This window comes from Solanum stenotomum, chromosome 3, assembly GCF_019186545.1.
Source record: "Solanum stenotomum isolate F172 chromosome 3, ASM1918654v1, whole genome shotgun sequence".
In the NCBI taxonomy this organism is placed as follows: Eukaryota; Viridiplantae; Streptophyta; class Magnoliopsida; order Solanales; family Solanaceae; genus Solanum; species Solanum stenotomum.
The window spans coordinates 38,487,263-38,515,172 of NC_064284.1; the positions used below are offsets into that span (position 1 = coordinate 38,487,263).

General features: G+C 37.9%; 3 protein-coding genes across 3 annotated transcripts in view; 1 reads left to right on the forward strand and 2 right to left on the reverse strand.

Moving 5' to 3' along the window:
- Positions 1–27,910, reverse strand: part of LOC125858376 (serine/threonine-protein kinase Nek6-like) — a 1,100,283-nt gene that overhangs the window by 923,326 nt on the left and 149,047 nt on the right. The window lies entirely within an intron of this gene.
- On the forward strand, positions 1,775–5,011 carry LOC125858930 (uncharacterized). The gene is made up of 2 exons (XM_049538694.1): positions 1,775–1,807; positions 3,950–5,011. Exons 1-2 carry the CDS (start codon positions 1,775–1,777, stop codon positions 5,009–5,011), a joined length of 1,095 nt encoding a protein of 364 aa, XP_049394651.1.
- On the reverse strand, positions 23,233–27,876 carry LOC125858931 (uncharacterized). Its single transcript, XM_049538695.1, has 2 exons — positions 26,706–27,876; positions 23,233–23,290 (listed from the first exon to the last, which is right to left on the reverse strand). The coding sequence occupies exons 1-2, from the start codon at positions 27,874–27,876 to the stop codon at positions 23,277–23,279; spliced, it is 1,185 nt and encodes a 394-aa protein (XP_049394652.1). The 3' UTR covers positions 23,233–23,276.

The window sequence follows — 27,910 nt, forward strand, 5'->3', positions numbered from 1 at the left end:
TGAAGGGATTAAGACCAACGAAACAAACCTAAACAAAAAGACATAAACATGGAACATTCCAACAAATAAGATGCCCGAAGAAGATGTAATACATGTTTACAAGCCATTCAGGTTGTAGGGAATAGATAATGCAATTAATAGGTAGACTACATAATTATATACGTGGACATTTCGAACATATGCTGCAAACCTAAGTAATCTTTAGGGGGCTTACCAGCAGCTTCTACAAATATGGTTTATATTATTTCATACATGCTTCAGTCCTTTGGTAAGCGATTTATATTAACCTTATTATGTTCCACAAATACTTCCCCATTTCGTATGTATTGAGACAACTATACAACTTATAACCCCTTCCCCAATTCTGCTCCAGTAGGTAATACTGATTTACCACCTAACATTAATAACTTGCTGCTACACTATCACACACTAGGAAAATTACAACTACTGAATTCATAAATTCACAAAATCTCAAACAGGAGAACATTATCTCGAAAGCAGTTCAATTATATATAGAAGTGCAATAGAATCAACAACCCAAAACAAGAGGTATGTTTACAAGAATCTCAGTTTAACGTCAAAAACAAACTTACAAACCAACTAAAGATACAACTATTATAACATCAACACATCACATTTGCTACAGGGCTCAAGCGCAAAATACTGTCTGATGTAGAAAGGGAACTGCGAAGGGTTGAAAAATTTGTGGGGTCAACTAAACAAATAGAAGATGGGCACCCTCATGAGCAACATGTGAAGAAGCGACAAAAATCTGTTAAACGTATAGCTATATCCGAGGCGAATGCTGACGGAGGTATATATACTAAAATAGTCTACACTTACAACTATATACAACTAAGTTGTGTCACCATAAAAAAACATTACCTCCTAAATATTATTATGATGTGCGTTATAGGGGTAACTAATGGGAAGTTTACAACAACATCAACTCATAAACTGAAAATACAACAAGACTGAACCTACTACCATGCTCTGAGGTTTGAATATGAGCCCCCAACATTATGTTGCGGAGGTGGCTATATCACATTAGCACCCAATGAAGTAGAAGATGACTTTTATTAATTATGTGTGGCAGATTCAGAAGATGCCAAGTTATTATGGAAATATATACGCGCGTATATTAGCATCTTTGCTTTTACATCATTTGAAGTTAAGCTCGATAAAGACTTGGCATTTTCCAGGAAAAGAGTGTACAATTTCAAGGCACAAGGCCATATATTTCATGATCTACCATCATCAATCCCAAACAATGACAAACCACGGTACTTTCAACTATACTTCTATGATACAGACCATGAATTAGCCAATAGATGTCGGTACTACAAGATGTCAATTTATCAGAGGAAGTCGACTAAAATAAGAAACATAATGGAGCGCAATCCATATCCAGAACTCTTCTGACAACTTAAAGAACATACAAGCTTTCAAAATATGGAAATACGCATAGCGGCAAATGCTTTATTAGACCAACGGGTGTATAACAAACCCTTGGTGGATCAAGTGGTGGCTATTTGGCTAGACAATAACAATCCAAATATACCATTCGAAAGAGATATTACAGTACACGAACACTCAGAACATAAACATCGAGTAAAACATTATTATGGTTGTTATGATCCGCTTCAATATCCTATAATTCTACATAAAGGAGAAGGATGATGGCATCAAGGAATACAAAAGTGCCGCAATCCAATCAACAACACTCAAACATCAACAATTACAATTCCCGAGATATGTAGATCATTATTCACAAATGCCGCAGAGATGTTCGCCAATGAAGAACAAGGTAAGCACTTTTAAATATAGAGAAGAAAAATGCACCTTCAATCGGCTAACATATCACAAGTTGTAACTTTTATTTTACAGCTACTACAAACCTAATATGGGAAAGATCTAGGGAGAACAAACCTGAACAGTTTGCCCATTAAAATGGTCAACAAAATAGAGCATATGATTAAATTCTTATGAAAATACCTGCTTCCACATATTCCAAGCAACCACAAAATAAAATAACCAATGTATGATACTTTACATTACAAATTAATCATAAAAATGGGATTGTATCCATGTCAGCGTTGCATTAGGAAGTTATGTCTATGAATTGGGAACTACCATATTTGATAAACCATTAGATAACACTACAACTTTCACAAACTTGGCTACTACAAATCACTCTTTATTATATATGCTTAATAATAACAAGTACTTTGAAATTCTTGTAGGTGTACGACGTGAAACAAAAGATTTTGTTTCCTGCAGGGAGTACTAATGTTATAAACTACAAGTCCGAAAAGGCGACAAGTCCATATTATTACTATGTGGGTGGTTATTGCAGCTATTTTTTGTGGACATATACATCAAAATAGAAACCAAAAGACTATAATATTATAGATTAGAGCAATCAAATTATCGAAGGGAGATACTCCAAGGTATTGTTGATAGTGTCAGGCCGGAGAGAGTAAATGAGACAAGGTAGGAGAACTGGTATTACTACTAGGATCGTTCATAGGAGGCCCTAGGGATGTGCGACGACGATATATGGATGCTATAGCGTTGGTTCAAAAATTTGGAAGACCAGATTTATTCATCACCATGACATGTAACCCAGAATGTGTTGAGATTCAAGAAACATTGCATCCAGGTCAACTACCTCAAGACATGCTCGATTTGGTTACCAGAGTGTTTCAAGTGACATTTCAAGACTTGAAAGACCAAATTTTCATGAAAGAAATATTTGGAGCAATTGCAGCACGTTTTGTAGTCGAATTTCGAAAGAGCGGCTTACCACATATACACGTGCTTCTAATATTTAAAGAAGGTAATAAGATATGATCAACAGATGAATATGACATATACATTACTCCAGCAATCCATGATAGTGCCACACATCCAGAATTGAGTGCATTAGTTGTCAAATATATGATACATGAACCTTGTGGGGGAGAACGTAAAGCAATCCCGTGTATGAAGGATGGACAATGTAAATTTCACTACCCCAAACATTCAATAACAAAACAATACAAGGGAAGGATGGATATCCGATTTATAGAAGAAGAAATGATGGGAGAACAAGTGAAGTCCGGGGAATGAATATGAATAACCAATGGATAGTACCTTATAATCCATATTTGTTGATGAGATATAATTGTCACATTAATATTGAATATTCTCAAGAGTTAAAGCAATCAAGTATCTTTACAAATATACATATATATATATATACATGTATATATAAAGGCCACGATAAATGTGTCGTACACATTGAATCCAACGATGGGGAAAAGATCATTGAAGAAATCAAAAGCTTCAAAGATGCATGATGGGAGTCTCCGCATGAAGCAATGTGGAGAATTTATGAGTTTAACCTAATTGAAATGCAACCGGCAGTTATCAACCTACAACTACATCTAATAGGCAAACAAGCAGGTACTTTACAAATTTATGTCAAATAGTATAGATACTAAAAATTTATACCTGGAAAAATAATATGAGTTTAAAATGTACTCACTAAACAATATGTAGTGTGCTACTGGAAGAAGCAAAGTTTACAAACTATTATGGTATCAGATTTTGTAAACTACACTATGCTTACCGAGTATTTCAAGACGTGCTCTATAGACATTGAGGCTCGCAAATATCTTTACAGAGAATTTCCAGAACATTAAGTTTGGAACTCCCAATCCAAAATTTGGACAAAAAGAAAATCACGCACCGTCATTGGCCGCATAACTATTGGTAAGACCATTATACTTAGTGTCCATGTTCATTAAACACTTAAAGTTTAGATAATAAACAAATCAACTCAATATCGCAGCTAATCCTAAAGAAGGAGAAAGGTATTATGAGTGGTTATTATTGAATCACGTTTGAGGTCCAACTTTATTTGAAAACTTACTTGCTGTTAATGGAATGCGAGACTTTAAAATAGGCAGCCAAAGAAAGTGGGTTATTAGAATCAGATAACAACATTTCTGAATGTTTACGACATGTTGTCTCCTTCAAGATGCCCACAACCCTTCGAAGTTTGTTTGCTACAATCTTAGTCCATTGCAACCCAACCGACGTGAGATGTCTCTGGGGCATATATTACAGTCACATGTTCGAATACTTTCAAAGGAGGCATTCCAGCACAACTGAGGCACAACTGCAATGTACCTCGAAAAGTATTAACTATTACTTGGAGAGTATGGGACAAATTGTTGACAAATATGATATCCCTCAAATCAAACAACATTTACAGCAAACTGAACAACAAGAATGCAGAGAAATAATAGAAGAATTGTCTGTGAAGGTGCCAATTGAAGATGTTGACACCCAATCAAAGTTGAATCAAGAACAAACACAAACATTCAATACCATTCTCGAAAGGTCTAACTTAGGAATACCCGGGTTATTCTTTGTAAATGGGCTTGGAGGAACTGGAAAAACTTTCCCATATCGAGCATTACTGGCCAAGGCAAAAGGTATGATAGCATTGACATCTGTAACCAGTGGTGTAGTGGCAACAATATTGCCTAGAGGCCGTATAGCACACTCAAGATTTGGCATACCACTACAAGAAAATGAGACAACAATGACAAATAAGTCAAAACAAGGTGGAGGAGCAAAACTAATTACACAAGCTAAATTATTAATATGGGATGAAGAACACATGGCTAAGCGACACACAATTGAAACAGTCGATAGAAGCTTTCGCGATATAATGGATAGTGACATACCTTTTGGAGGTAAAGTCATGGTTTTTGGAGGTGACTTCCATCAAGTTTTGCCTATTGTACCAAAATCTACACGCGCAAAGAAGGTAGATGCAAGTTTGGTGAGGTCATATTTGTGGCCTTTAATGGAAAAGATTCAACTTTCAACAAATATGCGAGCCAGAGCCGATACAACTTTCAGTGAGTTTTTGCTTCGTATTGGAAATGGAGAAGAGACGACAGTAAATGATAATTTAGTGGCAGTTCCAGTACAAATGATTGTCCAACAAAGTTAGGATAGTAATCCAGAAGAATCCTTGGTCAGAGAAATATTTCCATCACTTCAAGAAAATTACCGATCTGCTGTGTATATAACAAAACGGGCAATCTTAGCAAGTAGAAATGAATTTGTAGATAACCTAAATGAAATGATGATTGGGAAATTCCCTGGAGAAATCAAAACATATATCAGGTTTGACTCAACGGAAGATGATACCAACAACTACTGTCAAGAAGAATACCTCAACACCTTAAGACCAAATGGACTCCCACCGCATAGGTACATTATCAAATCCATCAAAACTCTTACAGATGTCTTATTATGTTAATTCATAGAGCAAAAGAAAAGTCAACAATTACATGCTTACAAATACATAACAATTCGTGAATCTTTTAATTGTATACATTAGGTTAGTGCTGAAAGAAAATGCACCCATCATGATGCTGAGAAATTTAGATCCGTCAAATGGTTTGTGCAACGGGACATGATTAATTTGTAGAGGTTTAGACAAGAATGTCATACATGCCAAAATAATAACAGGCCAATATGCACAACACAAGTGTTTATTCCAAGGATACAATTATCACCACCCGAGAATGAAGGATATCCTTTCAAATTTATCAGGAAACAATTTCTAATACGAATATTTTTTGCGATGACAATAAATAAAGCACAGGGTCAAATAATACCAAATATTGGATTATACCTACCACAACATGTTTTCTCACATGGCCAACTATACGTAGCATTATCTAGAGGAATATCTATGGCGTAAAATAAAGTATTGGTCATGACTGAACAACCAAATTGGCACAAAGGGACATACACAAGAAATATTGTCTACAAAGAAGTTTTAGCCGAGATTTGATTACTACCAAGATTGGAAAAAATCAAACATGGAAAAATATGCATACCACATGAAGCTAATGAAATATTAATTGGATGTTCAGGTTGGGTGGAGGAGCAGACCATATGAACAACACCACACAACTGCCAAATATGACATTAGTATTGTATATATTCAATTAGGTTAATATACAATAAAATTATTATAGACTATTTAAAAGGGACATGTATTTCATGCCATAACATAACTAAAACCCACACAATTAAGTCCTGCCGAATTATTTTCAAACAAATGGCGTACTAACAAATTTATCATACGACCCTCACCCATATATGCCTTACAACACGAAATAAAGTTGCGTATTCGGTCACTAAATATGGCATAGAAAATAATAAAATACAGAGTGAAATTTTGTACAACTGAAATATACATTAACGATAAACTTTTACGTGTAAAGGGATGTCAAGACTTGGCATACACGTGCAATGCACGTGCACCTCACCAGACCATACGCCTTTGCTGCCACAACGAAAGACGGGCTACCTTGAGCCCAAAGCTGTTTGTGACAAATATAGTATGAATACATTTAAATACTTGTATCAACCTCAAGACGAGGCAACCAAGTGCGATATATCTAGTTACCTTAAAAGCATGAAATCCTAACTTGAATGTTAAATTACTATAATATCCCTAACTTAGGTTGTGACTTTTTCGATGAGTTGTAACTTTCCCAATAAGTTGTGACTTTTTTCAATTTTTTGTTATTTTTCGATGAGTTATGACTTTTCCAAAGAGTTGTGACTTTTACAATAAGTTGTGACTTTTCCAAAGAACACATATTCATACTTCCCTTTGTTGACTATAAATAGAGGGGCTTCCTCTAATTTTTCAACCACAAAATTTTTTAATCTTCTACTCTTCCACTTCTTGCATTTTAAAATTTTTCATGTGATTCATTGTCGTTGAGGAGTTCAAAGTTTAGCGGAATATGAGGTACCTCTATTTTGATGAAGTAAATCGTTCTATTCTAAGAAGGTATACCCTCGAGTACTTGACGAAAATAATTTTGATGATATAATAATTATTGTTTTGCTTAATATATACATTAGTATTAATGTTCAATAAATGAAGTTAACATGATGTATTCTAAATTCATTTGTTTTTGCTGACAATTTCTCTTGTGATGTAGATATGTAACACTCTGTATCCAAAAATAGAGATTTCAGATTTCTGGTGTTACAGGTGGCACTCACGGACACCATTCACGGACCATAGATGGACTCATGGTCCATCCTGCAGGTTCGTGGTTCGTGATAGAAAACTTCCCCAGAACTTAGTCAGAAAATTTGGCCAAGACCCGACTAACGGACAGACCCACGGTCCGTATATTAGACCACGGTCCTTGGTCTGTGTCCGTGGATCGAGACTTCCCTGAGCCAGACTCTGACACAAACTATGGTCGACCAGCACGGACCGTCATTCGATCCACGGTCCGTAGGTCCGACCGTAGATGAGGGTCAGCAGCCAGTTAGCTGAAAAATATTGATGGGTCAAATTGAGATGGTCATAACTCTTAGCACAAAATAAATTATGTGTCCCATGACCTATGGTTAGATATATAATTGAATTATCTTTCCAACGCCACCGAGTTTGCTAAATTCCAACCTCCGAGTAAAAATTTATACCCGGTTTAGTGAAGCCCTGTCGGGCAGACTCGACCTACAAACCCAATCGACGGACCGTCGATTGATTGACGGACCGTAGGTCCATTCCGTCAGTCACTTCGACAACAGTTAATTCAGGGGTCTTTTGGTCTTTTCCTATTTCGTTTAACCTCTTTGATACGTTGTTTAAACCCTAAATCATGTGGTTTTAATCAGTTTAAGCCTAGAAACTTAACTAGAACTTATCCAAGTCAATTCATTACTCAAAATCTTAGAAAAATTAGAATCAAGAGAGGAGAAAAAGGTCAAGAACCCTAGTTCAAGAACGCAGCGAGGTTCCTTCAGTTTCAGCCCCAAAAATCGAAAGATTTCTCCGTGGAATTCGTCACCAGGTATGTGGGATTTCACTAGTGGGTTCCTTTCACCCATTAGGTCCCTAGAATTCAATCAGATTCTTGATTCCATGGTTATGAACAGACCTAGGATTTCTAGAATCTCAACAGATCATCATGAATTAGTTATTTAAATGTTCCAAATCAGATTATCATGTTATTGCTCAGTTTCTTACAAAAATTTCATAACCCTAACTATGTATTTCATTAGTTCTTGAATTACACATGCTAGGTCATATATTTCAGTTATTCAGATATACATGCTCTAGTTTTATGCCACATTATCAGTATATTTTAGCATAAACTCTATTTTGAGTTATAAATCATGAGAAACTTTTCTTTAAGACAACACTTAAGTTTTAAACTGAGTTTTTGAGAAAGTTAAGATGAGTTTTGAGAAAAAGCTTCTAATATATGATTAGTATGACAATTGAGTAGGTCATCAATGTATCAATAGTATGGTATCTAGATATACCATCAAAGTTTATGCAGTATGACTTCCCAAATCATCAATGATCAGAGTATTGTTTTCTAAAAAGGAGTTTTCAAGTATGAGTATCTACATGTCAGTACTTTGAGTTATTCAGTATTTCAGTCATAATATATCCAGTTATACATGCCTCAGTTTATGAATGCATCATTATAAGATTAATTGTTACATTCTCAGTTTGCATGTTCAGTTATAATGTGTTAACCACTTAATATATTGGGAGTAGCATAATACCGAGTTGGACTAGGGTTTCAGCGTACCCATGTAGTCCCAGAACTACGAGCCACGTAGGTGTAAGTCCCCTCTGTGGGCAACATCAGTTTAGTGATCACGCCAGTCATGCCTCTATACCTTTGGCCGGGTATATTGGGTCCTCTCGAAGGGGCTTATACATCGGACTCCACATTTAGCACATGTGGTTTTATGTCGGTTATTAGTAGCTCCCACAGTTCAGTCAGACTCTATTGCATTGACCATATTTCAGTAGAGTCAGTATTCAGTCTCAGCATGTTATAAATTTGGTCATTGCATCAGTTAGCTCAGTATTCAGTATTTTCAGTATCTATATCATGTTCAGATTATTTCATTGCTTTATTGCTTTGTTCAGTAATATGTTATTTCAGCTTTACTTTATCCTGCATGCTCAGTACCTTTCAAGTACTGACGCATACGTGCGCAACATCTTCTCGTGATGTAGGTGCAGGTTCTCAGTATCCAGATCACGTTTAGATCGGTTCTCGATCTTCAGTTCAGCTGCATCGGTGGTGAGTCCTCATTCTTCAAGGACTAGTGACATGTCTATCTTTATCGTGTTTAGTCTTTAGTTTCAGTTTTGTTAGATCTAGTTGGGGCATGTCCTAACATTTCTAGTCAGTTTAGAGGCTTATTTCAGACATAGTTAGATTCAACTTAGTATTTTGAGTTTGATATTTCTTTTGTATTAAACTCTCAGATTTGATATATTCAGTTATAGTATATGGGTATTCCCCATCTTTTCAGATTTACTTATGAGTTAGCTTCCGCATCAGTTTATTATCTTTAGTATGCTCATGATCATGCCTGCAGAGTTAGCTTGGGATCACTTCTGGTCCTAGGTCCCGTGCCCGCGTCTTGGGAGTAGCTCGGGGCGTGACAAACTTGGTATCAGAGCACTAGGTTTAAGTGTTCGAGGATGTCTGAAAAGCCGCACTAAGTAGAGTCATTTTCATGTGTGTGAAGTGCACCACATCTAATGAGAGGGAGGCTATGAAGTGTTTTAGGAAAACTTCACTTTTTTCATATTATTATCGTGCGTAAGGTGTGATCTAATTCTATTCTAACTCAACGTTCTACATTTCAGCGATCATGCCTCCCCGTAGAGCTAACACTAGGAGTCCGAATGCCATGAATGCTAACACAGTTCCTCTACTCCCAGATCAGGGAGTTTCGAATGTAGAGTTTCAAAACACTGTTCAACCTTTCGCTCAAAGTATGAATATTCAGAACAATCAGCAGGTTGAGGGAGATAAGCTTAGGGAAATCGCTAAGGTAAACAAGAAAGCTAGAACATGGAACAATGAGTACTCTCAATCGAAATCGGGTGGTGAAAATCACTCACAGTTTCGATGAGATCAGAATAGAAGGGCACCAGGCTCTATGCCTCAGGGAAGTGTTTCAGGAAATAGGACCTACCCAACTTGCCCAAAGTGTGGTAAAAACCATATAGGCGAGTATCTTGCAGGCAAGGAAGGATGTTTTGGGTGTGGCCAGTCTGGTCATAGGGTGAAGAATTTCCCTTCTGCCAGGAAGGGGCTAGAAGGTAACAATACTAGGGCTCAGTCTACAGCTGCAGCAGCACCAGCAGGTTGCCCTACTCAGCAGGGTAACTCTTCTGGTACTGGTGGCGGACAGCGCCAAAACAAGTTTTATGCTCTTCAGGTTCGTCAAGATCAGGAAGATTCTCCTGATGTGGTCACAGTTTCTCAGAAAGTCACCTCAATAGATCTTGTAGAGTTAGAAATGGTAGACTTCGATATCATTCTAGGCATGGATTGGTTACGGACGTATTATTCCTCAGTCGATTGTAGAATTCAGGTTGTACAGTTCCGATTTCCAAGTGAGTCAATCTTAAAATAGAATGGTAGTAGCTCAGTACCTATATGTTGATTATCTCTTACCTTAAGGCCAGAAAGAGGTGAATCTAAAGGGTGGTGTAACACATATTGAGGAAAAAAGGAAGGAAGTAGAAAAAGATGTTCATCATCTTGCTTTCTTAGGAGTTAGTCTTACTAACACATCAGATGGTGGTGTGATAGTCCAGAATAGATCAGAATCTTCTTTGGTAGTGAAAGTTAAGGAAAAATAAGACAGCGAACTGATATTACTTGAACTCAAGGGTGCAGTCCATAAACAGAGAGTGGAGGTTTATCTCCCAAGGGGGAGATGGTGTGCTTCGCTACCAGGGTCGATTATGTGTTCCAAATGTGGGCGAGTTGAGACAACATATTCTTGCAGAGGCCCATAACTCCAGATATTCTATCCATCCAGGCGCCACTAAGATGTACCGCGATCTGCGGGAAGTCTATTAGTGGAATGGTATGAAAAGAGATATAGTAGATTTTGTGGCTAAGTGCCCAAATTGCCAGCAAGTCAAGGTAGAACATCAGAAACCAGGAGGTATGACTCAAGAGATTGACAATTCTACTTGGAAGTGGGAAGTGATCAACATGGACTTCATCACAGGTTTACCTCGTACTCGCAGACAACATGACTCCATTTGGGTGATTGTTGATAGGGTTACTAAGTCTTCTCGCTTTTTGGCGGTCAGGACTACAGATTCGGTGGAGGATTACGACAAGCTTTACATTAATGAGATTGTGAGGTTGCATGGGGTTGCTTTGTCTATCATCTCAGATAGAGGTCCTCAGTTTACCTCTCATTTCTGGAAGTCATTTCAAAAGGGTCTTGGTACTCAGGTTAACCTTAGCACAACATTTCATCCACAGACAGATGGTCAGGCAGAGCATACCATTCAGACCTTAGAGGACATGTTGAGAGCTTGTGTGATCGACTTCAAGGGTAGTTGGGATGATCACCTTCATCTGATTTAGTTCGCCTACAACAATAGTTTCCATTTCAGCATTCAGATGGCCCCTTATGAGGCATTGTATGGGCATAGATGTAGATCTCCAGTAGGTTGGTTTGAAGTAGGTGAAGCAGCCTTGATAGGACCAGATTCGGCCCTTTATGCTATGGAGAAAGTGCAACTCATTAGAGATAGACTTAAGACTACTCAGAGTCACCAGAAGTCTTTTGCAGATGTGAGAAGAAGGGAACTAGAGTTCCGAGTTGATGATTGGGTTTTCCTGAAAGTGTAACCCATGAAGGGAGTGATGAGATTTGGCAAGAAAGGGAAGATCAGTCCCAGATATGTAGGCCCTTACCGAATCTGGAAAAGGATTGGTAAAGTGGCTTATGAGTTAGAGTTGCCAGCAGATTTAGCAACAGTTAATCCAGTATTTCACATTTCTCTTTTGAAGAAGTGTGTGGGTGATCCAGCATCCATAGTACCCTTAGAGAGTATGGCTGTGAAAGATATCCTTTCATATGAGGATGTACCAGTTGAGATTCTCGATCGTCAAGTTAGAAGGTTGAGAAATAAAGAAGTCGCTTCAGTCAAGGTTTTGTGGAGGAGTCAGTCCGTAGAGGGAGCTACTTGGGAAGCAGAAGTAGCCATGAAGTCCAAGTATCCTCACCTCTTTCCTTCAGATTCCATTCCAACTTGAGGTATTAGTTCCTCTTCAGTTTTTCAGTCATTCATGCGAAAATTCAATCTTAGAATCATGTTCCTTCAGTTTGTACTTGCATTTTCAGCGTATTTGCATGTTCTTGGAACTCAGTTCAGTAAGAAATTCAGTTCAGTTAGAAATTCAGTTCTCAGTGTTTAGTACTAGGGATTGCAGTCCTCTCCCTCTATTTCAGCTAGATTAGTCATCATTCGAGGACGAATGGTCCCAAGGGGGAGATAATGTAACACCCCGTATCCAAAAATAGAGATTTCAGATTTCTGGTGTTACAGGTGGCACTCACGGACACCATTCACGGACCGTAGATGGACTCACGGTCCGTCCTGCAGGTCCGTGGTTCGTGACAGAAAACTTCCCCAGAACTCAGTCAGAAAATTTGGCTAAGTCCCGACTCACGGACAGACCCACGATCTGTAGATCAGACCACGGTCCGTGGATCGAGACTTTCCTTAACCAGCCTTTTACACAAACTACGGTTGACCAGGACGGACCGTCATTCGATCCACGGTCCGTAGGTCTGACCGCAGATGAGGGTCAGCAGCCAGTTAGCTGAAAAATATTAATGGGTCAACTTCAGATGGTCATAACTCTTATCACAAAATGAATTGTGTGTCCCATAACCTATAGTTAGATAGATAATTGAATTGTCTTTCCAACGCCACTGAGTTTGTTAAATTCCAACCTCCGAGTAAAAAGGTATGCCCGTTTTAGTGAAGCCCTGTCGGGAAGACTCGACCTACAGACCCAATCGACGGACCGTCGATTGATTGATGGACCGTAGGTCCATTTCATCAGTTACTCCGACAGTAGTTACTTCAGGGGTCTTGTGGTCTTTTCCTATTTCGTTTAACCCCTTAGATACGTCGTATAAACCCTAAATCATGAGGTTTTAATCAGTTTAAGCTAAGAAACATACCTAGAACTTATCCAAGTCAATTCATTAATCAAAATCTTAGAAAAATTAGAATCAAGAGAGGAGAAAAAGGTCAAGAACCCCAGTTCAAGAACGCAGCGAGGTTCCTTCAGTTCCAGCCCCAAAAATCAAAAGATTTCTCCGTGGAATTCCTCACCAGGTATGTGGGATTTCACTAGTGGGTTCCTTTCCCCCATTAGGTCGCTAAAATTCAGTTAGATTTTTTATTCCATGATTACGAACAGACCAAGGGTTTCTAGAATCTCAACAGATCGTCATGAATTAGTTTTTTAATTGTTCCAAATTAGATTATCATGTTATTTCTCAGTTTCTTACATAAATTTCATAACCCTAGCTATGTATTTCATTAGTTCTTGAATTACACATGCTAGGTCATATATTTCAGTTATTCAGATATACATGCTCTAGTTTTATGCCACATTATCAGTATATTTCAGCATAAACCCTATTTTGAGTTATAAATCATGAGAAGCTTTTCTTTAAGACAACACTTGAGTTTTAAACTGAGTTTTTGAGAAAGTTAAGATGAGTTTTGAGAAAGAGCTTCTAATACCTGATTAGTATGACAATTGAGTAGGTCATCAATCTATCAATAGTACGGTATCTAGATATACAATCAAAGTTTATGCAGTATGACTTCCCAAGTCATCAATGATCAGAGTATTGTTTTCTAAAAAGAAGTTTTCATGTATGAGTATCTACATGTCAGTATTTTAAGCTATTCAGTATTTCAGTCATAATATATTCAGTTATACATGCCTCAGTTTATGAATGCATCATTACCATATTAATTGTTGCTTTCTCAGTTTGCATGTTCAGTTTCGAGCTATCCAGTATTTACAGAAATTCAGTCATAATGTGTTAACCACTTAATCTATTGGGATTAGTATAATACGGAGTTGGACTATGGTTTCACCGTATCCATATAGTCCTAGAATTACGAGCCACGTAGGTGTAAGTCCCCTCTGTGGGCAACATCAGTTTAGTGATCACGCCAGTCATGCCTCTATACCTTTGGCCGGGTATATTGGGTCCTCTCGAAGGGGCGTATACATTGGACTCCACATTTAGCTCATGTGGTTTTATGTCGGTTATTAGTAGCTCCCACAGTTCAGTCAGACTCTATTGCATTGACCATATTTCAGTACAGTCAGTATTCACTCTCAGCATGTTATAAATTTGGTCATTGCATTAGTTAGCTCAGTATTCAGTATTGTCAGTATCTATATCATTTTCAGATTATTTCATTGCTTTATTGCTTTGTTCAGTTATATGTTATTTTAGCTTTGCTTTACTCTATCCTGCATGCTCAGTACCTTTCAAGTACTGACGCATACGTGCGGTACATCTGCTCGTGATGTAGGTTCAGTTTCTCGGCATCTAGATTACGTTTATATCGGTTCTCGATCTTCAGTTCAGCAGCATCGGTGGTGAGTCCTCATTCTTCAAGGACTAGTGACATGTTTATCTTTATCGTTTTAAGTCTTTAGTTTCAGTTTTGCTAGATCTAGTTGGGGCATGTCCCAAAATTTCTAGTAAGTTTAGAGGATTATTTCAGACATAGTTAGATTCAAGTTAGTATTTTGGGTTTGATATTTCTCTTGTATTAAACTCTCAGATTTGATATATTCAGTTATAGTATATGGGTATTCCCCATCTTTTCAGATTTACTTATGAATTAGCTTCCGCATCAGTTTATTATCTTTAGTATGCTCATGATCATGCCTGCAGGGTTATCTTGGGATCACTTCTGGTCCTAGGTCCCGTGCCCGCGTCTTGGGAGTAGCTCGGGGCGTGACAAACTTTGTATCAGAGTACTAGGTTTAAGTGTCCTAGGATGTCTGAAAAGCCGCACTAAGTAGAGTCCTTTTCATGGGTGTGAAGTGTACCACATCTAATGAGAGGGAGGCTATGAAGTGTTTTAGGAAAACTTCACTTTTTTGATATTCTTATCGTGCGTAAGGTGTGATCTAATTCTATTCTAACCCGACGTTCTACATTTCAGCGATCATGCCTCCCCGTAGAGCTAACACTAGTAATACGAATGCCATGAATGCTAACACAGTTCCTCTACTCCCAGATCAGGGAGTTTCGAATGCAGAGTTTCAAAACACTGTTCAACCTTTCGCTCAAAGTATGAATATTCAGAACAATCAGCAGGTTGAGGGAGATAAGCTTAGGGAAATCGCTAAGGTAAACAAGAAAGCTAGAACATGGAACAATGAGTACTCTCAATCGAAATCGGGTGGTGAAAATCACTCACAGTTTCGATGAGATCAGAATAGAAGGGCACTAGGCTCTAAGCCTCAGGGAAGTGTTTCAGGAAAAAGGACCAACCCAACTTGTCCAAAGTGTGGTAAGAACCATCCAGGCGAGTGTCTTGCAGGCAAGGAAAGATGTTTTGGGTGTGGCCAGTCTGGTCATAGTGTTAAGAATTACCCTTCTACCAGGAAGGGGCTAGAAGGTAACAATACTAGGGCTCAATCTACAACTCCAGCAGCACCAGCAGGTCGCCCGACACAGCAGGGTAACTCTTCTGGTACCTGTAGTGGACAACGCCAAAATAGGCTTTATGCTCTTCAGGCTCGTCAAGATCAGGAAGATTCTCCTGATGTAGTCATTGGTACGTTACGAGTCTTTAATCTTGATGTTTATGTATTGTTAGACCCAGGGGCTACTTTTTCTTTTGTAACTCATTACATAGCAATCCAGTTCAGTGTTAGCCCAGAAACTCTTTCAGAACCTTTCTTAGTCTCTACTCCAGTCGGTGACCTAGTTATAGCTAGACGGTATACAAAAATTGCCCTGTCACAGTTTCTCAGAAAGTCACCTCAATAGATCTTGTAGAGTTAGAAATGGTAGACTTCGATATCATTCTAGGCATGGATTGGTTACGGACGTATTATTCCTCAGTCGATTGTAGAATTCAGGTTGTACAGTTCCGATTTCCAAATGAGTCAATCTTAAAATAGAAGGGTAGTAGCTCAGTACCTATATGTTGATTATCTCTTACCTTAAGGCCAGAAAGAGGTGAATCTAAAGGGTGGTGTAACACATATTAAGGAAAAAAGGAAGGAAGTAGAAAAAGATGTTCATCATCTTGCTTTCTTAGGAGTTAGTCTTACTAACACATCAGATGGTGGTGTGATAGTCCAGAATAGATCAGAATCTTCTTTGGTAGTGAAAGTTAAGGAAAAATAAGACAGCGAACTGATATTACTTGAACTCAAGGGTGCAGTCCATCAACAGAGAGTGGAGGTTTATCTCCCAAGGGGGAGATGGTGTGCTTCGCTACCAGGGTCGATTATGTGTTCCAAATGTGGGCGAGTTGAGACAACATATTCTTGCAGAGCCCCATAACTCCAGATATTCTATCCATCGAGGTGCCACTAAGATGTACCACGATCTTCGGGAAGTCTATTGGTGGAATGGTATGAAAAGAGATATAGTAGATTTTGTGGCTAAGTGCCCAAATTGCCAGCAAGTCAAGGTAGAACATCAGAAACCAGGAGGTATGACTCAAGAGATTGACATTCCTACTTGGAAGTGGGAAGTGATCAACATGGACTTCATCACAGGTTTACCTCATAGTCGCAGACAACATGACTCCATTTGGGTGATTGTTGATGGGGTTACTAAGTCTTCTCGCTTTTTAGCAGTCAGGACTACAGATTCGGTGGAGGATTACGCCAAGCTTTACATTAATGAGATTGTGAGGTTGCATGGGGTTTCTTTGTCTATCATCTCAGATAGAGGTCCTCAGTTTACCTCTTATTTCTGGAAGTCATTTCAAAAGGGTCTTGCTACTCAGGTTAACCTTAGCACAACATTTCATCCACAGATGGATTGTCAGGCAGAGCCTACCATTCAGACCTTAAAGGACATGTTGAGAGCTTGTGTGATCGACTTCAAGTGTAGTTGGGATGATCACCTTAATCTGATTAAGTTCGCCTACAACAATAGTTTCCATTTCAGCATTGAGATGTCCCCTTATGAGGCATTGTATCGGCGTAGATGTAGATCTTCAGTTGGTTGGTTTGAAGTAGGTGAAGCAACCTTGATAGGACCAGATTCGGTCCTTGATGCTATGGAGAAAGTGCAACTCATTAGAGATAGACTTAAGACTGCTCAGAGTCGCCAGAAGTCTTATGCAGATGTGAGAAGAAGGGAACTAGAGTTCCAAGTTGATGATTGGGTTTTTCCTGAAAGTGTCACCCATGAAGGGAGTGATGAGATTTGGCAAGAAAGGGAAGCTCAGTCCCAGATGTGTAGGCCCTTACCGGATCTTGAAAAGGATTGGTAAAGTGGCTTATGAGTTAGAGTTGCCAGCAGATTTAGCAACAGTGCATCGAGTCTTTCACATTTTTCTTTTAAAGAAGTGTGTGGGTGATCCAGCATCCATAGTACCATTAGAGAGTGTGGCCGTGAAAGATAGCCTTTCATATGAGGATGTACTAGTTGAGATTCTCGATCGTCAAGTTAGAAGGTTGAGAAATAAAGAAGTCGCTTCAGTCAAGGTTTTGTGGAGGAGTCAGTCCGTAGAGGGAGCTACTTGGGAAGCAGAACCAACCATGAAGTCCAAGTATCCTCACCTCTTTCCTTCCGATTCCATTCCAGCTTGAGGTAATATTTCCTCTTCAGTTTTTCAGTCATTCATGTGAAAATTCAGTCTTAGAATCATGTTCCTTCAGTTTGTACTTGCATTTTCAGCGTATTTGCATGTTCTTGGAACTCAGTTCATTTAGAAATTCAGTTAAGTTAGAAATTCAGGTCTCAGTGTTTAGTGGTAGGGATTGCAGTCTTCTCCCTCTATTTCAGCTAGATTAGTCATCATTCGAGGATGAATGGTCCCAAGGGGGAGATAATGTAACACCCCGTATCCAAAAAAAGAGATTTCAGATTTCTGGTGTTACAGGTGGCACTCACAGACACCATTCATGGTTCGTAGATGGACTCACGGTCCGTCTTACAGGTCTGTGGTTTGTGACAGAATACTTCCCCAAAACTCAGTCGGAAAATTTGGCTAAGTCCCGACTCACGGATAGACCCACGGTCCGTGGTCTGTGTTCGTGGATCGAGACTTTCCTTAACCAGCCTTTGACACAAACTACGGTTGACTAGGACGGACCGTCATTCGATCCACGGTCCGTAGGTCTGACCGTAGATGAGGGTCAGCAGCCAGTTAGCTGAAAAATATTAATGGGTCAACTTCAGATAGTCATAACTCTTATCACAAAATGAATTATGTGTCCCATGACATATAGTTAGGTAGATAATTGAATTGTCTTCCCAACGCCACCGAGTTTGTTAAATTGCAACCTCCGAGTAAAAAGTTTTTTCCCATTTTAGTAAAGCCCTGTCGGGCAGACTCGACCTACGGCCCCAATCGACGGACCGTTGATTGATTGACGGACCATAGGTCCATTCCGTTAGTCACTCCGACAGCAGTTAATTCAGGTGCCTTTTGGTCTTTTCCTATTTAGTTTAACCCCTTAGATACGTCGTTTAAACCCTAAATCATGAGGTTTTAATCAGTTTATGCCTAGAAACATAACTAGAACTTATCCAAGTCAATTCATTAATCAAAAGCTCAGAAAAATTAGAATCAAAAGAGGAGAAAAAGGTCAAGAACCCTAGTTCAAGAACGCAGCGAGGTTCCTTCAGTTCCAGCCCCAAAAATCGAACGATTTCTCCGTGGAATTCGTCACCAGGTATGTGGGAATTCACTAGTGGGTTCCTTTCACCCATTAGGTCCCTATAATTCAGTCAGATTCTTGATTCCATGATTATGAACAGACATAGGGTTTCTAGAATCTCAACAGATCATCATGAATTAGTTATTTAAATGTTCCAAATCAAATTATAATGTTATTGCTCAGTTTCTTACATAAATTTCATAACCCTAGATATGTATTTAATTAGTTCTTGAATTACACATGCTAGGTCATATATTTCAGTTATTCAGATATACATGCTCCAGTTTTATGCCACATTATCAGTATATTTCAGCATAAACCCTATTTTTAGTTATAAATCATGAGAAGCTTTTCTTTAAGACAACACTTGAGTTTTAAACTGAGTTTTTGAGAAAGTTAAGATGAGTTTTGAGAAAGAGCTTCAAATACATGATTAGTATGACAATTGAGTAGGTCATCAATGTATCAATAGTATGGTATCTAGATATACCATCAATGTTTATGCAGTATGACTTCCCAAGTCATCAATGATCAGAGTATTGTTTTCTAAAAAGGAGTTTTCAAGTATGAGTATCTACATGTCAGTATTTTAAGCTATTCAGTATTTCAGTCATAATATATTAAGTTATACATGCCTCAGTTTTTGAATGCATCATTATCAGATTAATTGTTGCATTCTCAGTTTGCATGTTCAATTTCGAGCTATCCAGTATTTACAGAAATTCAATCATAATGTGTTAACCACTTAATCTATTGTGAGTAGCGTAATACCGAGTTGGACTAGGGATTTAGCGTACCCATATAGTCCTAGAACTACGATCCACATAGGTGTAAGTCCCCTCTGTGGGCAACATCAGTTCAGTGATCATGCCAGTCATGCCTCTATACCTTTGGCCGGGTATATTGGGTCCTCTCGATAGGGCGTATACATTGGACTCCACATTTAGCTCATGTGGTTTTATGTCGGTTATTAGTAGCTCCCACAGTTCAGTCAGACTCTATTGCATTGACCATATTTCAGTACAGTCAGTATTCAGTCTTAGCATGTTATAAATTTGGTCATTGCATCAGTTAACTCAGTAATCAGTATTTTCAGTATCTATATCATGTTCAGATTATTTCATTGCTTTATTGCTTTGTTCAGTTATATGTTATTTCAGCTTTACTCTATCCTGCATGCTCAGTACCTTTCAAGTACTGACGCATACATGCGCTATATCTTCTCGTGATGTAGGTTCAGGTTCTCAGTATCCAGATCACGTTTTGATCGGTTCTCGATCTTCAGTTCAGCTGCAGCGGTGGTGAGTCCTCATTCTTCGAGGACTAGTGACATGTTTATCTTTATGGTTTTTAGTCTTTAGTTTCAGTTTTGCTAGATCTAGTTGGGGCATGTCCCAATATTTCTAGTTAGTTTGGAGGCTTATTTCAGACATAGGTAGATTCAACTTAGTATTTTGAGTTTGATATTTCTTTTGTATTAAACTCTCAGATTTGATATATTCAGTTATAGTATATGGGTATTCCCCATCTTTTTAGATTTATTTATGAATTAGCTTCCACATCAGTTTATTATCTTTAGTATGCTCATGATCATGCCAGATGGGTTAGCTTGGGATCACTTGTGGTCCTAGGTCCCGTGTCCGCGTCTTGGGGGTAGCTCGGGGCGTGACAAGATATATGCTTCTGATATCTTTTTCTAAAATTATTAAACTTCTCAAGAGTTAGAGAATAGTCACGATTTTTTTTTTGATGCTCAAGACAAAAGAATAACCTTATTTATCAATGATACTTATGTGATTTATAATGTTAGGAAGTTTTCTTCAAAATAATTATTACTATATAAACATTGCCTTTTTGTTTTACTTATTTACTATTTCTTAATATTTTAGTATTTTAGAGGAATAAAATTTTATATGACTTATAATAACGCTGTATATATATATATATATGTGTGTGTGTGTGTGTTTGGGTACAAATTTATATTTAAATTAAAGTATTATTTATGTCACATATGTATTATAAAGTTAACAAGATCTTCTAACTTCAAAATATATTATTTTTAAAAAAACAACTCTCAACAAATGTGAATATCTATAAATCATTTAAAATTTATCATTTACAAAATAATTTTTTTATTCAGTAATATGGAATAAACATTTTCATTTTGTCTCTACACTAAATTAAAATCTAAAAACTATAAAAAAAAATAAATAGTAACATTAATTAAAAGTCTTATTTATTTATGTAAGTATATAAAATTTATTCGAAATTCAGCTATTGCACATTAATTCTTAAGTTATCATATTATAAATTCTCTTAGTTATTACTAATTATTGCAAATGTTATTCACACTCTTTTACATTCTTTAGTTATAATATTATGAATTCTAATAGTTATTACAATAGTTATTTCTATCTTTCATCTTTCCTTACATTAACTTTTGACCAATAATTTTTCACATTATTATACCACCCCTATATATGTGATAACACAGTGTTGATATTTTTCCTTGGATGAATCATTCTTGGTTAAATAAATTGGAAATTGTTTACAAGTATATGAACTATATCTTTGTTGGGTGTAAGATAAACAAGTGATTATATATATCATTTCACATATAGAATATATTCTTTAATTTTAATTTTTAGTTTTTTCGGTAAAAAAAAGAAAAACCTTCTTAGTTCACTATGGACTATCAGATAATTGTCTGTAACATCTTGCAAATTGAAATAACTATGAAGAAACTTATAATTGGAAATAGTCATTTTTGGAAAGAATACAAAATCTGAAAATTTAGTTATGGAAAAAAATGAGTTTTTGGTCAACTTCACACGGTCATAACTCCTAGATCAGGATGATTTAGGTGTATTTCCAGTTATGTTTGGGAAGCCCTTGGAATGATCTTTCCAATGCCTCTGAGTTTGCTCAATTCCTAGTTCGTATAAGTGAGTTATGCCCTTTGGAAGTTGTGTTGTTGGCATAAGGAAGTTCAATCCGAATTTTTAAGGGTAGTTTGGTATTTTCCCTAACTATTTCTTTTGGTTATATTAAGGTCTAGACTGATTTTAATTCAGTTTTTCCCTTTTAAAAGTGAGAGTTAGAGTTGTGAGTGAAGAGAGAAAGAAGAGGAGAAAGAGAATAAAAAGCAAAGTTCGTCAAGATCGTCGTGGTTTTCATCGGGGGTGATCCCTATTAAGGTATGTGAGAGCATATAGTGTGGGGTTGGTTCATCTCCCACACGCCAAACTTGTTTTAATTCCGAAAAAAAAAGATTGGTTGTGTTTGTTGAATTCTTGTGGTTGTGTTGAAGTTTCTTGTTGATTTGGTACATGCTTCCGTATAGAATTTAGATTATGAGTGTTTGGGGAAAGAACTTTTGTTGTTGAGAAGGTTTAAAGTACTAAGGAGAAAAGTCGGATTTACTGGGGCTCTGAAGTTCCCCCCTTGGGGCGACGCGCCATGTAGTGCGCCCAACAGGCCTTCTGAAACTTGAGGGCTGGCGCCCCGCGCCTCTCATAGCGCCAAGGACACCAATCCTCCCCATTCCTTCCCCACTTTTTCATACATGTTCCTTAGTAATGTACCTATGTTTTCTAGTTGATTTCAACACTTTAAGGTACATCTAAACATCACAAACTCATCCATAAACATGAGATCATTACCCTTGAATCCATAATTCAATTCGAGGAAAGTTAGGATCAAAGTAAAGTGAAGTTAGAGTCAAGTCTAGAAGTTATGAAGTAAGTCAAAGAAAGTTTTTTTTTTAAGTTTTCAAGTCTTTAATGAACGTTTAAACTTCATTTTAAGGCGTAGGTTTCAAGCAAAGTATAGAGTTCAGTTCATTTCTCAAAAGTTATTAGGGAACTAAGTATTCCCAAAGAAGTTTACAAATGTTTTCACATTTGAATAAGAAAGGAACTATGTTTTCCAAAAGAGCCTTTGGGCTAAGCTTTGAGAAATCATCTCAAACTAAAGAAAGATGTGTTTAAAACACTTATGAGCTAAAGTATTTTTGGGAGTAGAATTGATCACCGAATTGGGGACGCGAGTTCAAATCAACTCAACTTTCCATAATAAGCATGTAGCCAACATGGGATCTAACGGGTCATTGTCACGACCCGGGAGCACCCCCAAGTCGTAACAAGGCGTACTCGACCCCGAAGGGGTCTTATACAAGCCACATAGTCATTCATTGCATTCAATAGTGAAAATAGTGCGGAATAAAAAAAAAAACTTATTTACCTCCACACATTTAAACTTCTTAAAACAACTTTAAAAACACACAACGGAAGTCTAAGTCTCACATGGCCATCTTAGACACAGTCGCAAAACATAAGAAGGGACACGACCCTTTACAATCAAAAGAAGTCTATTACATGAACAAAAGAACTTAAAAGTCTTGTCCTCGAATCCATGAGGACATACCAAGTCTTGGAGGAAAGCAATCCAACACTTCAAACTAGCTAGGAGGGATCACTTGCCGGAACCTACACTTATAGTAAAAATATGAAGAATATGGGTTAGTACACAAAATGTACTAAGTATGATGACCATGCAAAACATGCTTAAAAAGGGACATTTTAGTTAGAAACCATGCATTATGCCACCTTTTTGAAATATCATGAACAATAGCATAAAAGACATACAAGACAAGCATAACATCAAGTAAGTCATAATATCACCTTTAAACAATATCAACATGAAAACCTTTACCTTGGACCTTCACCTCAAGAAACCCTTATGCTATACCTCGTGCAATGTATGGATGACGTCCCATACCACCATCCATACTAAGGCACCACATTTAGGTCACTTAAAGTAACTTATCATTCCTTTCTTTCACCTTTGCACAATATTCATACATAAGAGGTATATCATTAATTAAGACATGACAAGGGAAAATAACTCGTAATATAACCCAAGTATAACATGCATAACATATTAAGCATTTAAGAGCCAACATTCTTTAATAACCTCATTTAGGGTACATTCATGTCACAGTCATTAGGATTTAGAGAAACTCACTATGACCCTCTCCAAGCCTACTCGTGCAATGTATAGGTAGCATCCCATACTACTACCTACACTTTGTAGAACCTGTCAAGAAACCATAATGAAATCTCACATGATGGGAAGTAAGCGTTTAACCGACATAGACCATGAGAGCTTGTCATGGAATCCGGTGTCATGAGTCCCCACACCGAAAAGAGGTGGTCTACTTGCCTAAGGAAGACCGGTATATATAGCTTAATGGATCCACTAGCTTCCTATGCGGGCACATAGTTTATGGGATAAGGTAGACGATCATTGAAACTCATGCCTAACTGTCGGGGGAGTTTCCATCTAACCAAATCCGCTCGGTGCTTAGCCTACATTCCCATAGAATAGTTCATTACTTTGACATCATCACACATGAAAGGGTGCCATAAGCCTACCGATTCAAGGTACATTATTTAACACATGAAAGGGTGCCATAAGCCTACCGATTCAAGGTACATTTAGGAAAGCTCATTAACTCCTCTTGAAAGGGTGCCATGGGCCTACCGATTCAAGTCTCATCATTAACCTTTATGGAAAGGTGCCATAGGCCTACCGAATCCAAGGTTCATTACTTATCATTAATGGAAGGGTGCCATTAGCCTACCGATCCAAGGTTCATTATAAGCATGTGTGGAAGGGTGCCATAAGCCTACCGATCCAAGGATTCAACAATCAACAATATAATCATTTATACAAGAAAATGATGCATAAGCCCTACCAATTCAAGGTATACTTTATATTGAAGAATCCTTCATATTATATCATCAACATTCATGAGTGTCATCAACACATCTCTGGATTTCCATACATCTCATAACTCAAACTTTAAAGCATCGATTCATCAATTCTCCATAGTTGGACATTTTGTCAAACACCTTGAAGGCATGTAATGGAATCAAAGAGCATGGAAAATAGGGTAGTAATTATGCAACCAAACCAGTGAACAACCTACAACAACACCTTTACATTCATAACATGATCACATTATCTTCATTGAATTCTCATTCGTATAATGTCATGATAACACTCCAATTTCTCATACTATGCCTTTAAGGCCATAAGCCTCACATACCAATACACCAACAATACACCATAAAATAAGCATGGGTAATGACATACTTCAACAATCTAAAGACCTTTAAACAAGTTTGATTCATATACATTCATTATCTAGCAACCCACTTCATAAAGGCATAAACTAGGAATAGAGAGAAATCATGGGTTCATGGAGTATTTTCATCTTAAATCGTCAATACAACAACAATATAACCATAAAGTGCCATTAGAAACCTTTTAAAACCATTTGGTGGAAGAACCCATGAGATTGAGTGAAAACCTAGATTTTTCATACTTTGAAATAACTTTGGATTTGGCTCCTTGAATGGAAAATTAGACAAGGATCAAGACCACCATACCTTTGCTATGATCTCCCACGAAATTTGATGAAGAAAGCCTTGAATCCAAAGCCCTAGCTCCCACTTCTTCTTCTTCTTAAATGGAGGATTGTAGAGAGGGAAATGTTTTTAGGGATGGGAATGAACTAATGGTATATAGGAAATAATATAAGTCCTTTGAAAAAAATGGTCCAACACTTAGAAAAAATTTCAGGCGGGTGAACAGTAAATGAACAGTAAAATCAGCTACTGGAATTTGCCTTTTTCTGCCGGACAGATTTTACGAAAATGGGCATAACTTCTTCGTCCGAACTCCGAATGAGGTGAAACGAAGTGAGTTAGGTAGCTAACTCAAAGGGCTTTCCATGGATATATTATTGGCCACCCAAATAATTTGTGTGCTAGGAGATATGACCCTCCAAAGTAGACCCTCGAAAAAGGCTTCACTTGGAAATTTCGGATTTTGATACGGTTGCTCTAAAATTTGGGTTAGACCCATTTCCCACTCAATTTGACCCCCTAAACAAGAATATGAAGTCGGATTTTCGAAAAACGAAACGGATCTTTTTATATACAGCTAAACAAGTTTCCGGTAACTTCCGAAGCACATTTTTAAGAACTTTTTGGGTCAAATTCAAATATAATCATTTCATTAAGTTCTCGACTCCAAACTCACATGTGAGGCTCTAGTTTCACTCTATCATTTTCCGAGTCGTTACATTATCCCCCACTTAGGAACATTCGTCCTCGAATGACACTTTAAACACATAAGGGGTAACAACTCAAGTATACAGCCCATCAACATGCATACAACATCAATACAAGTACATAAATATCGGAGGAAACATCAACTCCACATCAATGAGGCTCAAACAACTTCATGCAATTCAAGAAATTAGGAATACATCTACCAATTCCTTATGCATCAAGCTTTACCATTTCTCATTTCATTGGATGAACTTCCTTCTCCAATTTACATCACACTCATCCCAAAATTATTAGGCACATTATGCAATTTTCTCACAAAAGTACAATTATGCAACATTCTCAAGAACACATTTAAGCATGCCTAATAAATCAACTCATGCAACATTTAAGCATGTTCAACATTTATCCTCATGAAGCATATAGACAACTCAACTAAATGCACATCAACACGAGGAACACGTTTATGAAAACTCATTTTATCATTTAACAAGAATTCAAATAGGACATGCATAACATAAGGAGACCATGGAAACTCATTTTCACCCAAGACTCCAAAACATAAAACAAGCTACTAGGAACTCTTGGCCTCAAGCTTGAATAAGAATAGAAGGAATGAGATAAGGATATCAACACTCTCAACAACCTTGCTATTCAACCTACCATCCCCCACTTAGAAGAAAACCCAATTAAGGCAAACATGAAAAACAACACCATAGAAACCTCATCAAGACATTCATGACCATAAGGAACTAAAACTTACCGGCGCCTTCATTCGGATTAGCTTCCTTGTCCTTGCTAGCTTGGAGAGCATAGAAACGACCATAATTTGGAGGAATAGGAACCGTTCCATCTTTAGAAGCTTGCTTTGCCTCCCTTCCTCTAGCCGTAAAAGTAGGACAATCTTTCACCTTGTGATCATTCTTCCCACAACCATAGCATCCATTAGTACCGGCTAGGCACTTCCCATAGTGCCTCTTGCCACAAGTGGTGCAAGTAGGTTTAGAAAATTGAGATCCACCACCTTTATCTTGGTTAACCTTAGGAGCACTTGAAAAATCTTGATCTTGAGCCCTCTTCTTGAACCTAGGTTGACTTTGCTCATCGGATCTACCCCTCTTCACATTCCTATTCATCCTCTTAAGTTTGGACTCCTCAATGGATTGAGCATACACTATGAGCCTAGAAATGTTCATGTCATTATGGAGCATTGCCGTATGGCACTCTTCCTTGACTAGGTCGGATACGCCGGTCACAAACCTACTCATCTCATCCCTAGGGTTTGACACCAAAGATGGGGCATACTTAGACAATTGGGTAAACCTCAAGGAATACTCTTGCACACTCATATTACCTTGCCGAAGATTGATAAACTCCTCAACCTTACACTCCCTCATCTCACGGGGAAAGTACCTACCAAGGAAAGCTTCCTTAAACTCCTCCCATTCTATAGGATCCGCTCCCACCGGCCTATTAGCCTTCCATTGAGTGAACCAAATTTGGGCAACATCTTTCAATTGATAGGAGGCAAGCTCCGCCTTTTCTCTTGAAGTCACCCCCATAGCACTCACTACCTTATACACTTCATCCAAAAATTCTTGGGGATCCTCTCCCACCTTAGAACCTAGAAACACCGGAGGATTCATCCTCACAAAGTCTCTCAACTTAGAAGCCATAGTACCCTCATTAGCATTCACCCTAGGCCCCATATCTCTAGTCGCTTGAGCCGCCATGGCTCGGGCCAAGATTAAGAAAGCCGACCTAATCTCTTCATTGGTCATATCCGGGGGAACCACCGGAACCTCATTCTCTTGCTCACCTATAGGAACTTGATTGCATTGCACACCTTGACCATTTTGCACAACTTGGGGAGGAACTTCCTCATTCACATCCTCTTCTCCTACTCTCCTTGCGGGTCTCCCTCTTGTATTCATATCCTATAAACACAAGAGAAGGATAAGGATAAGA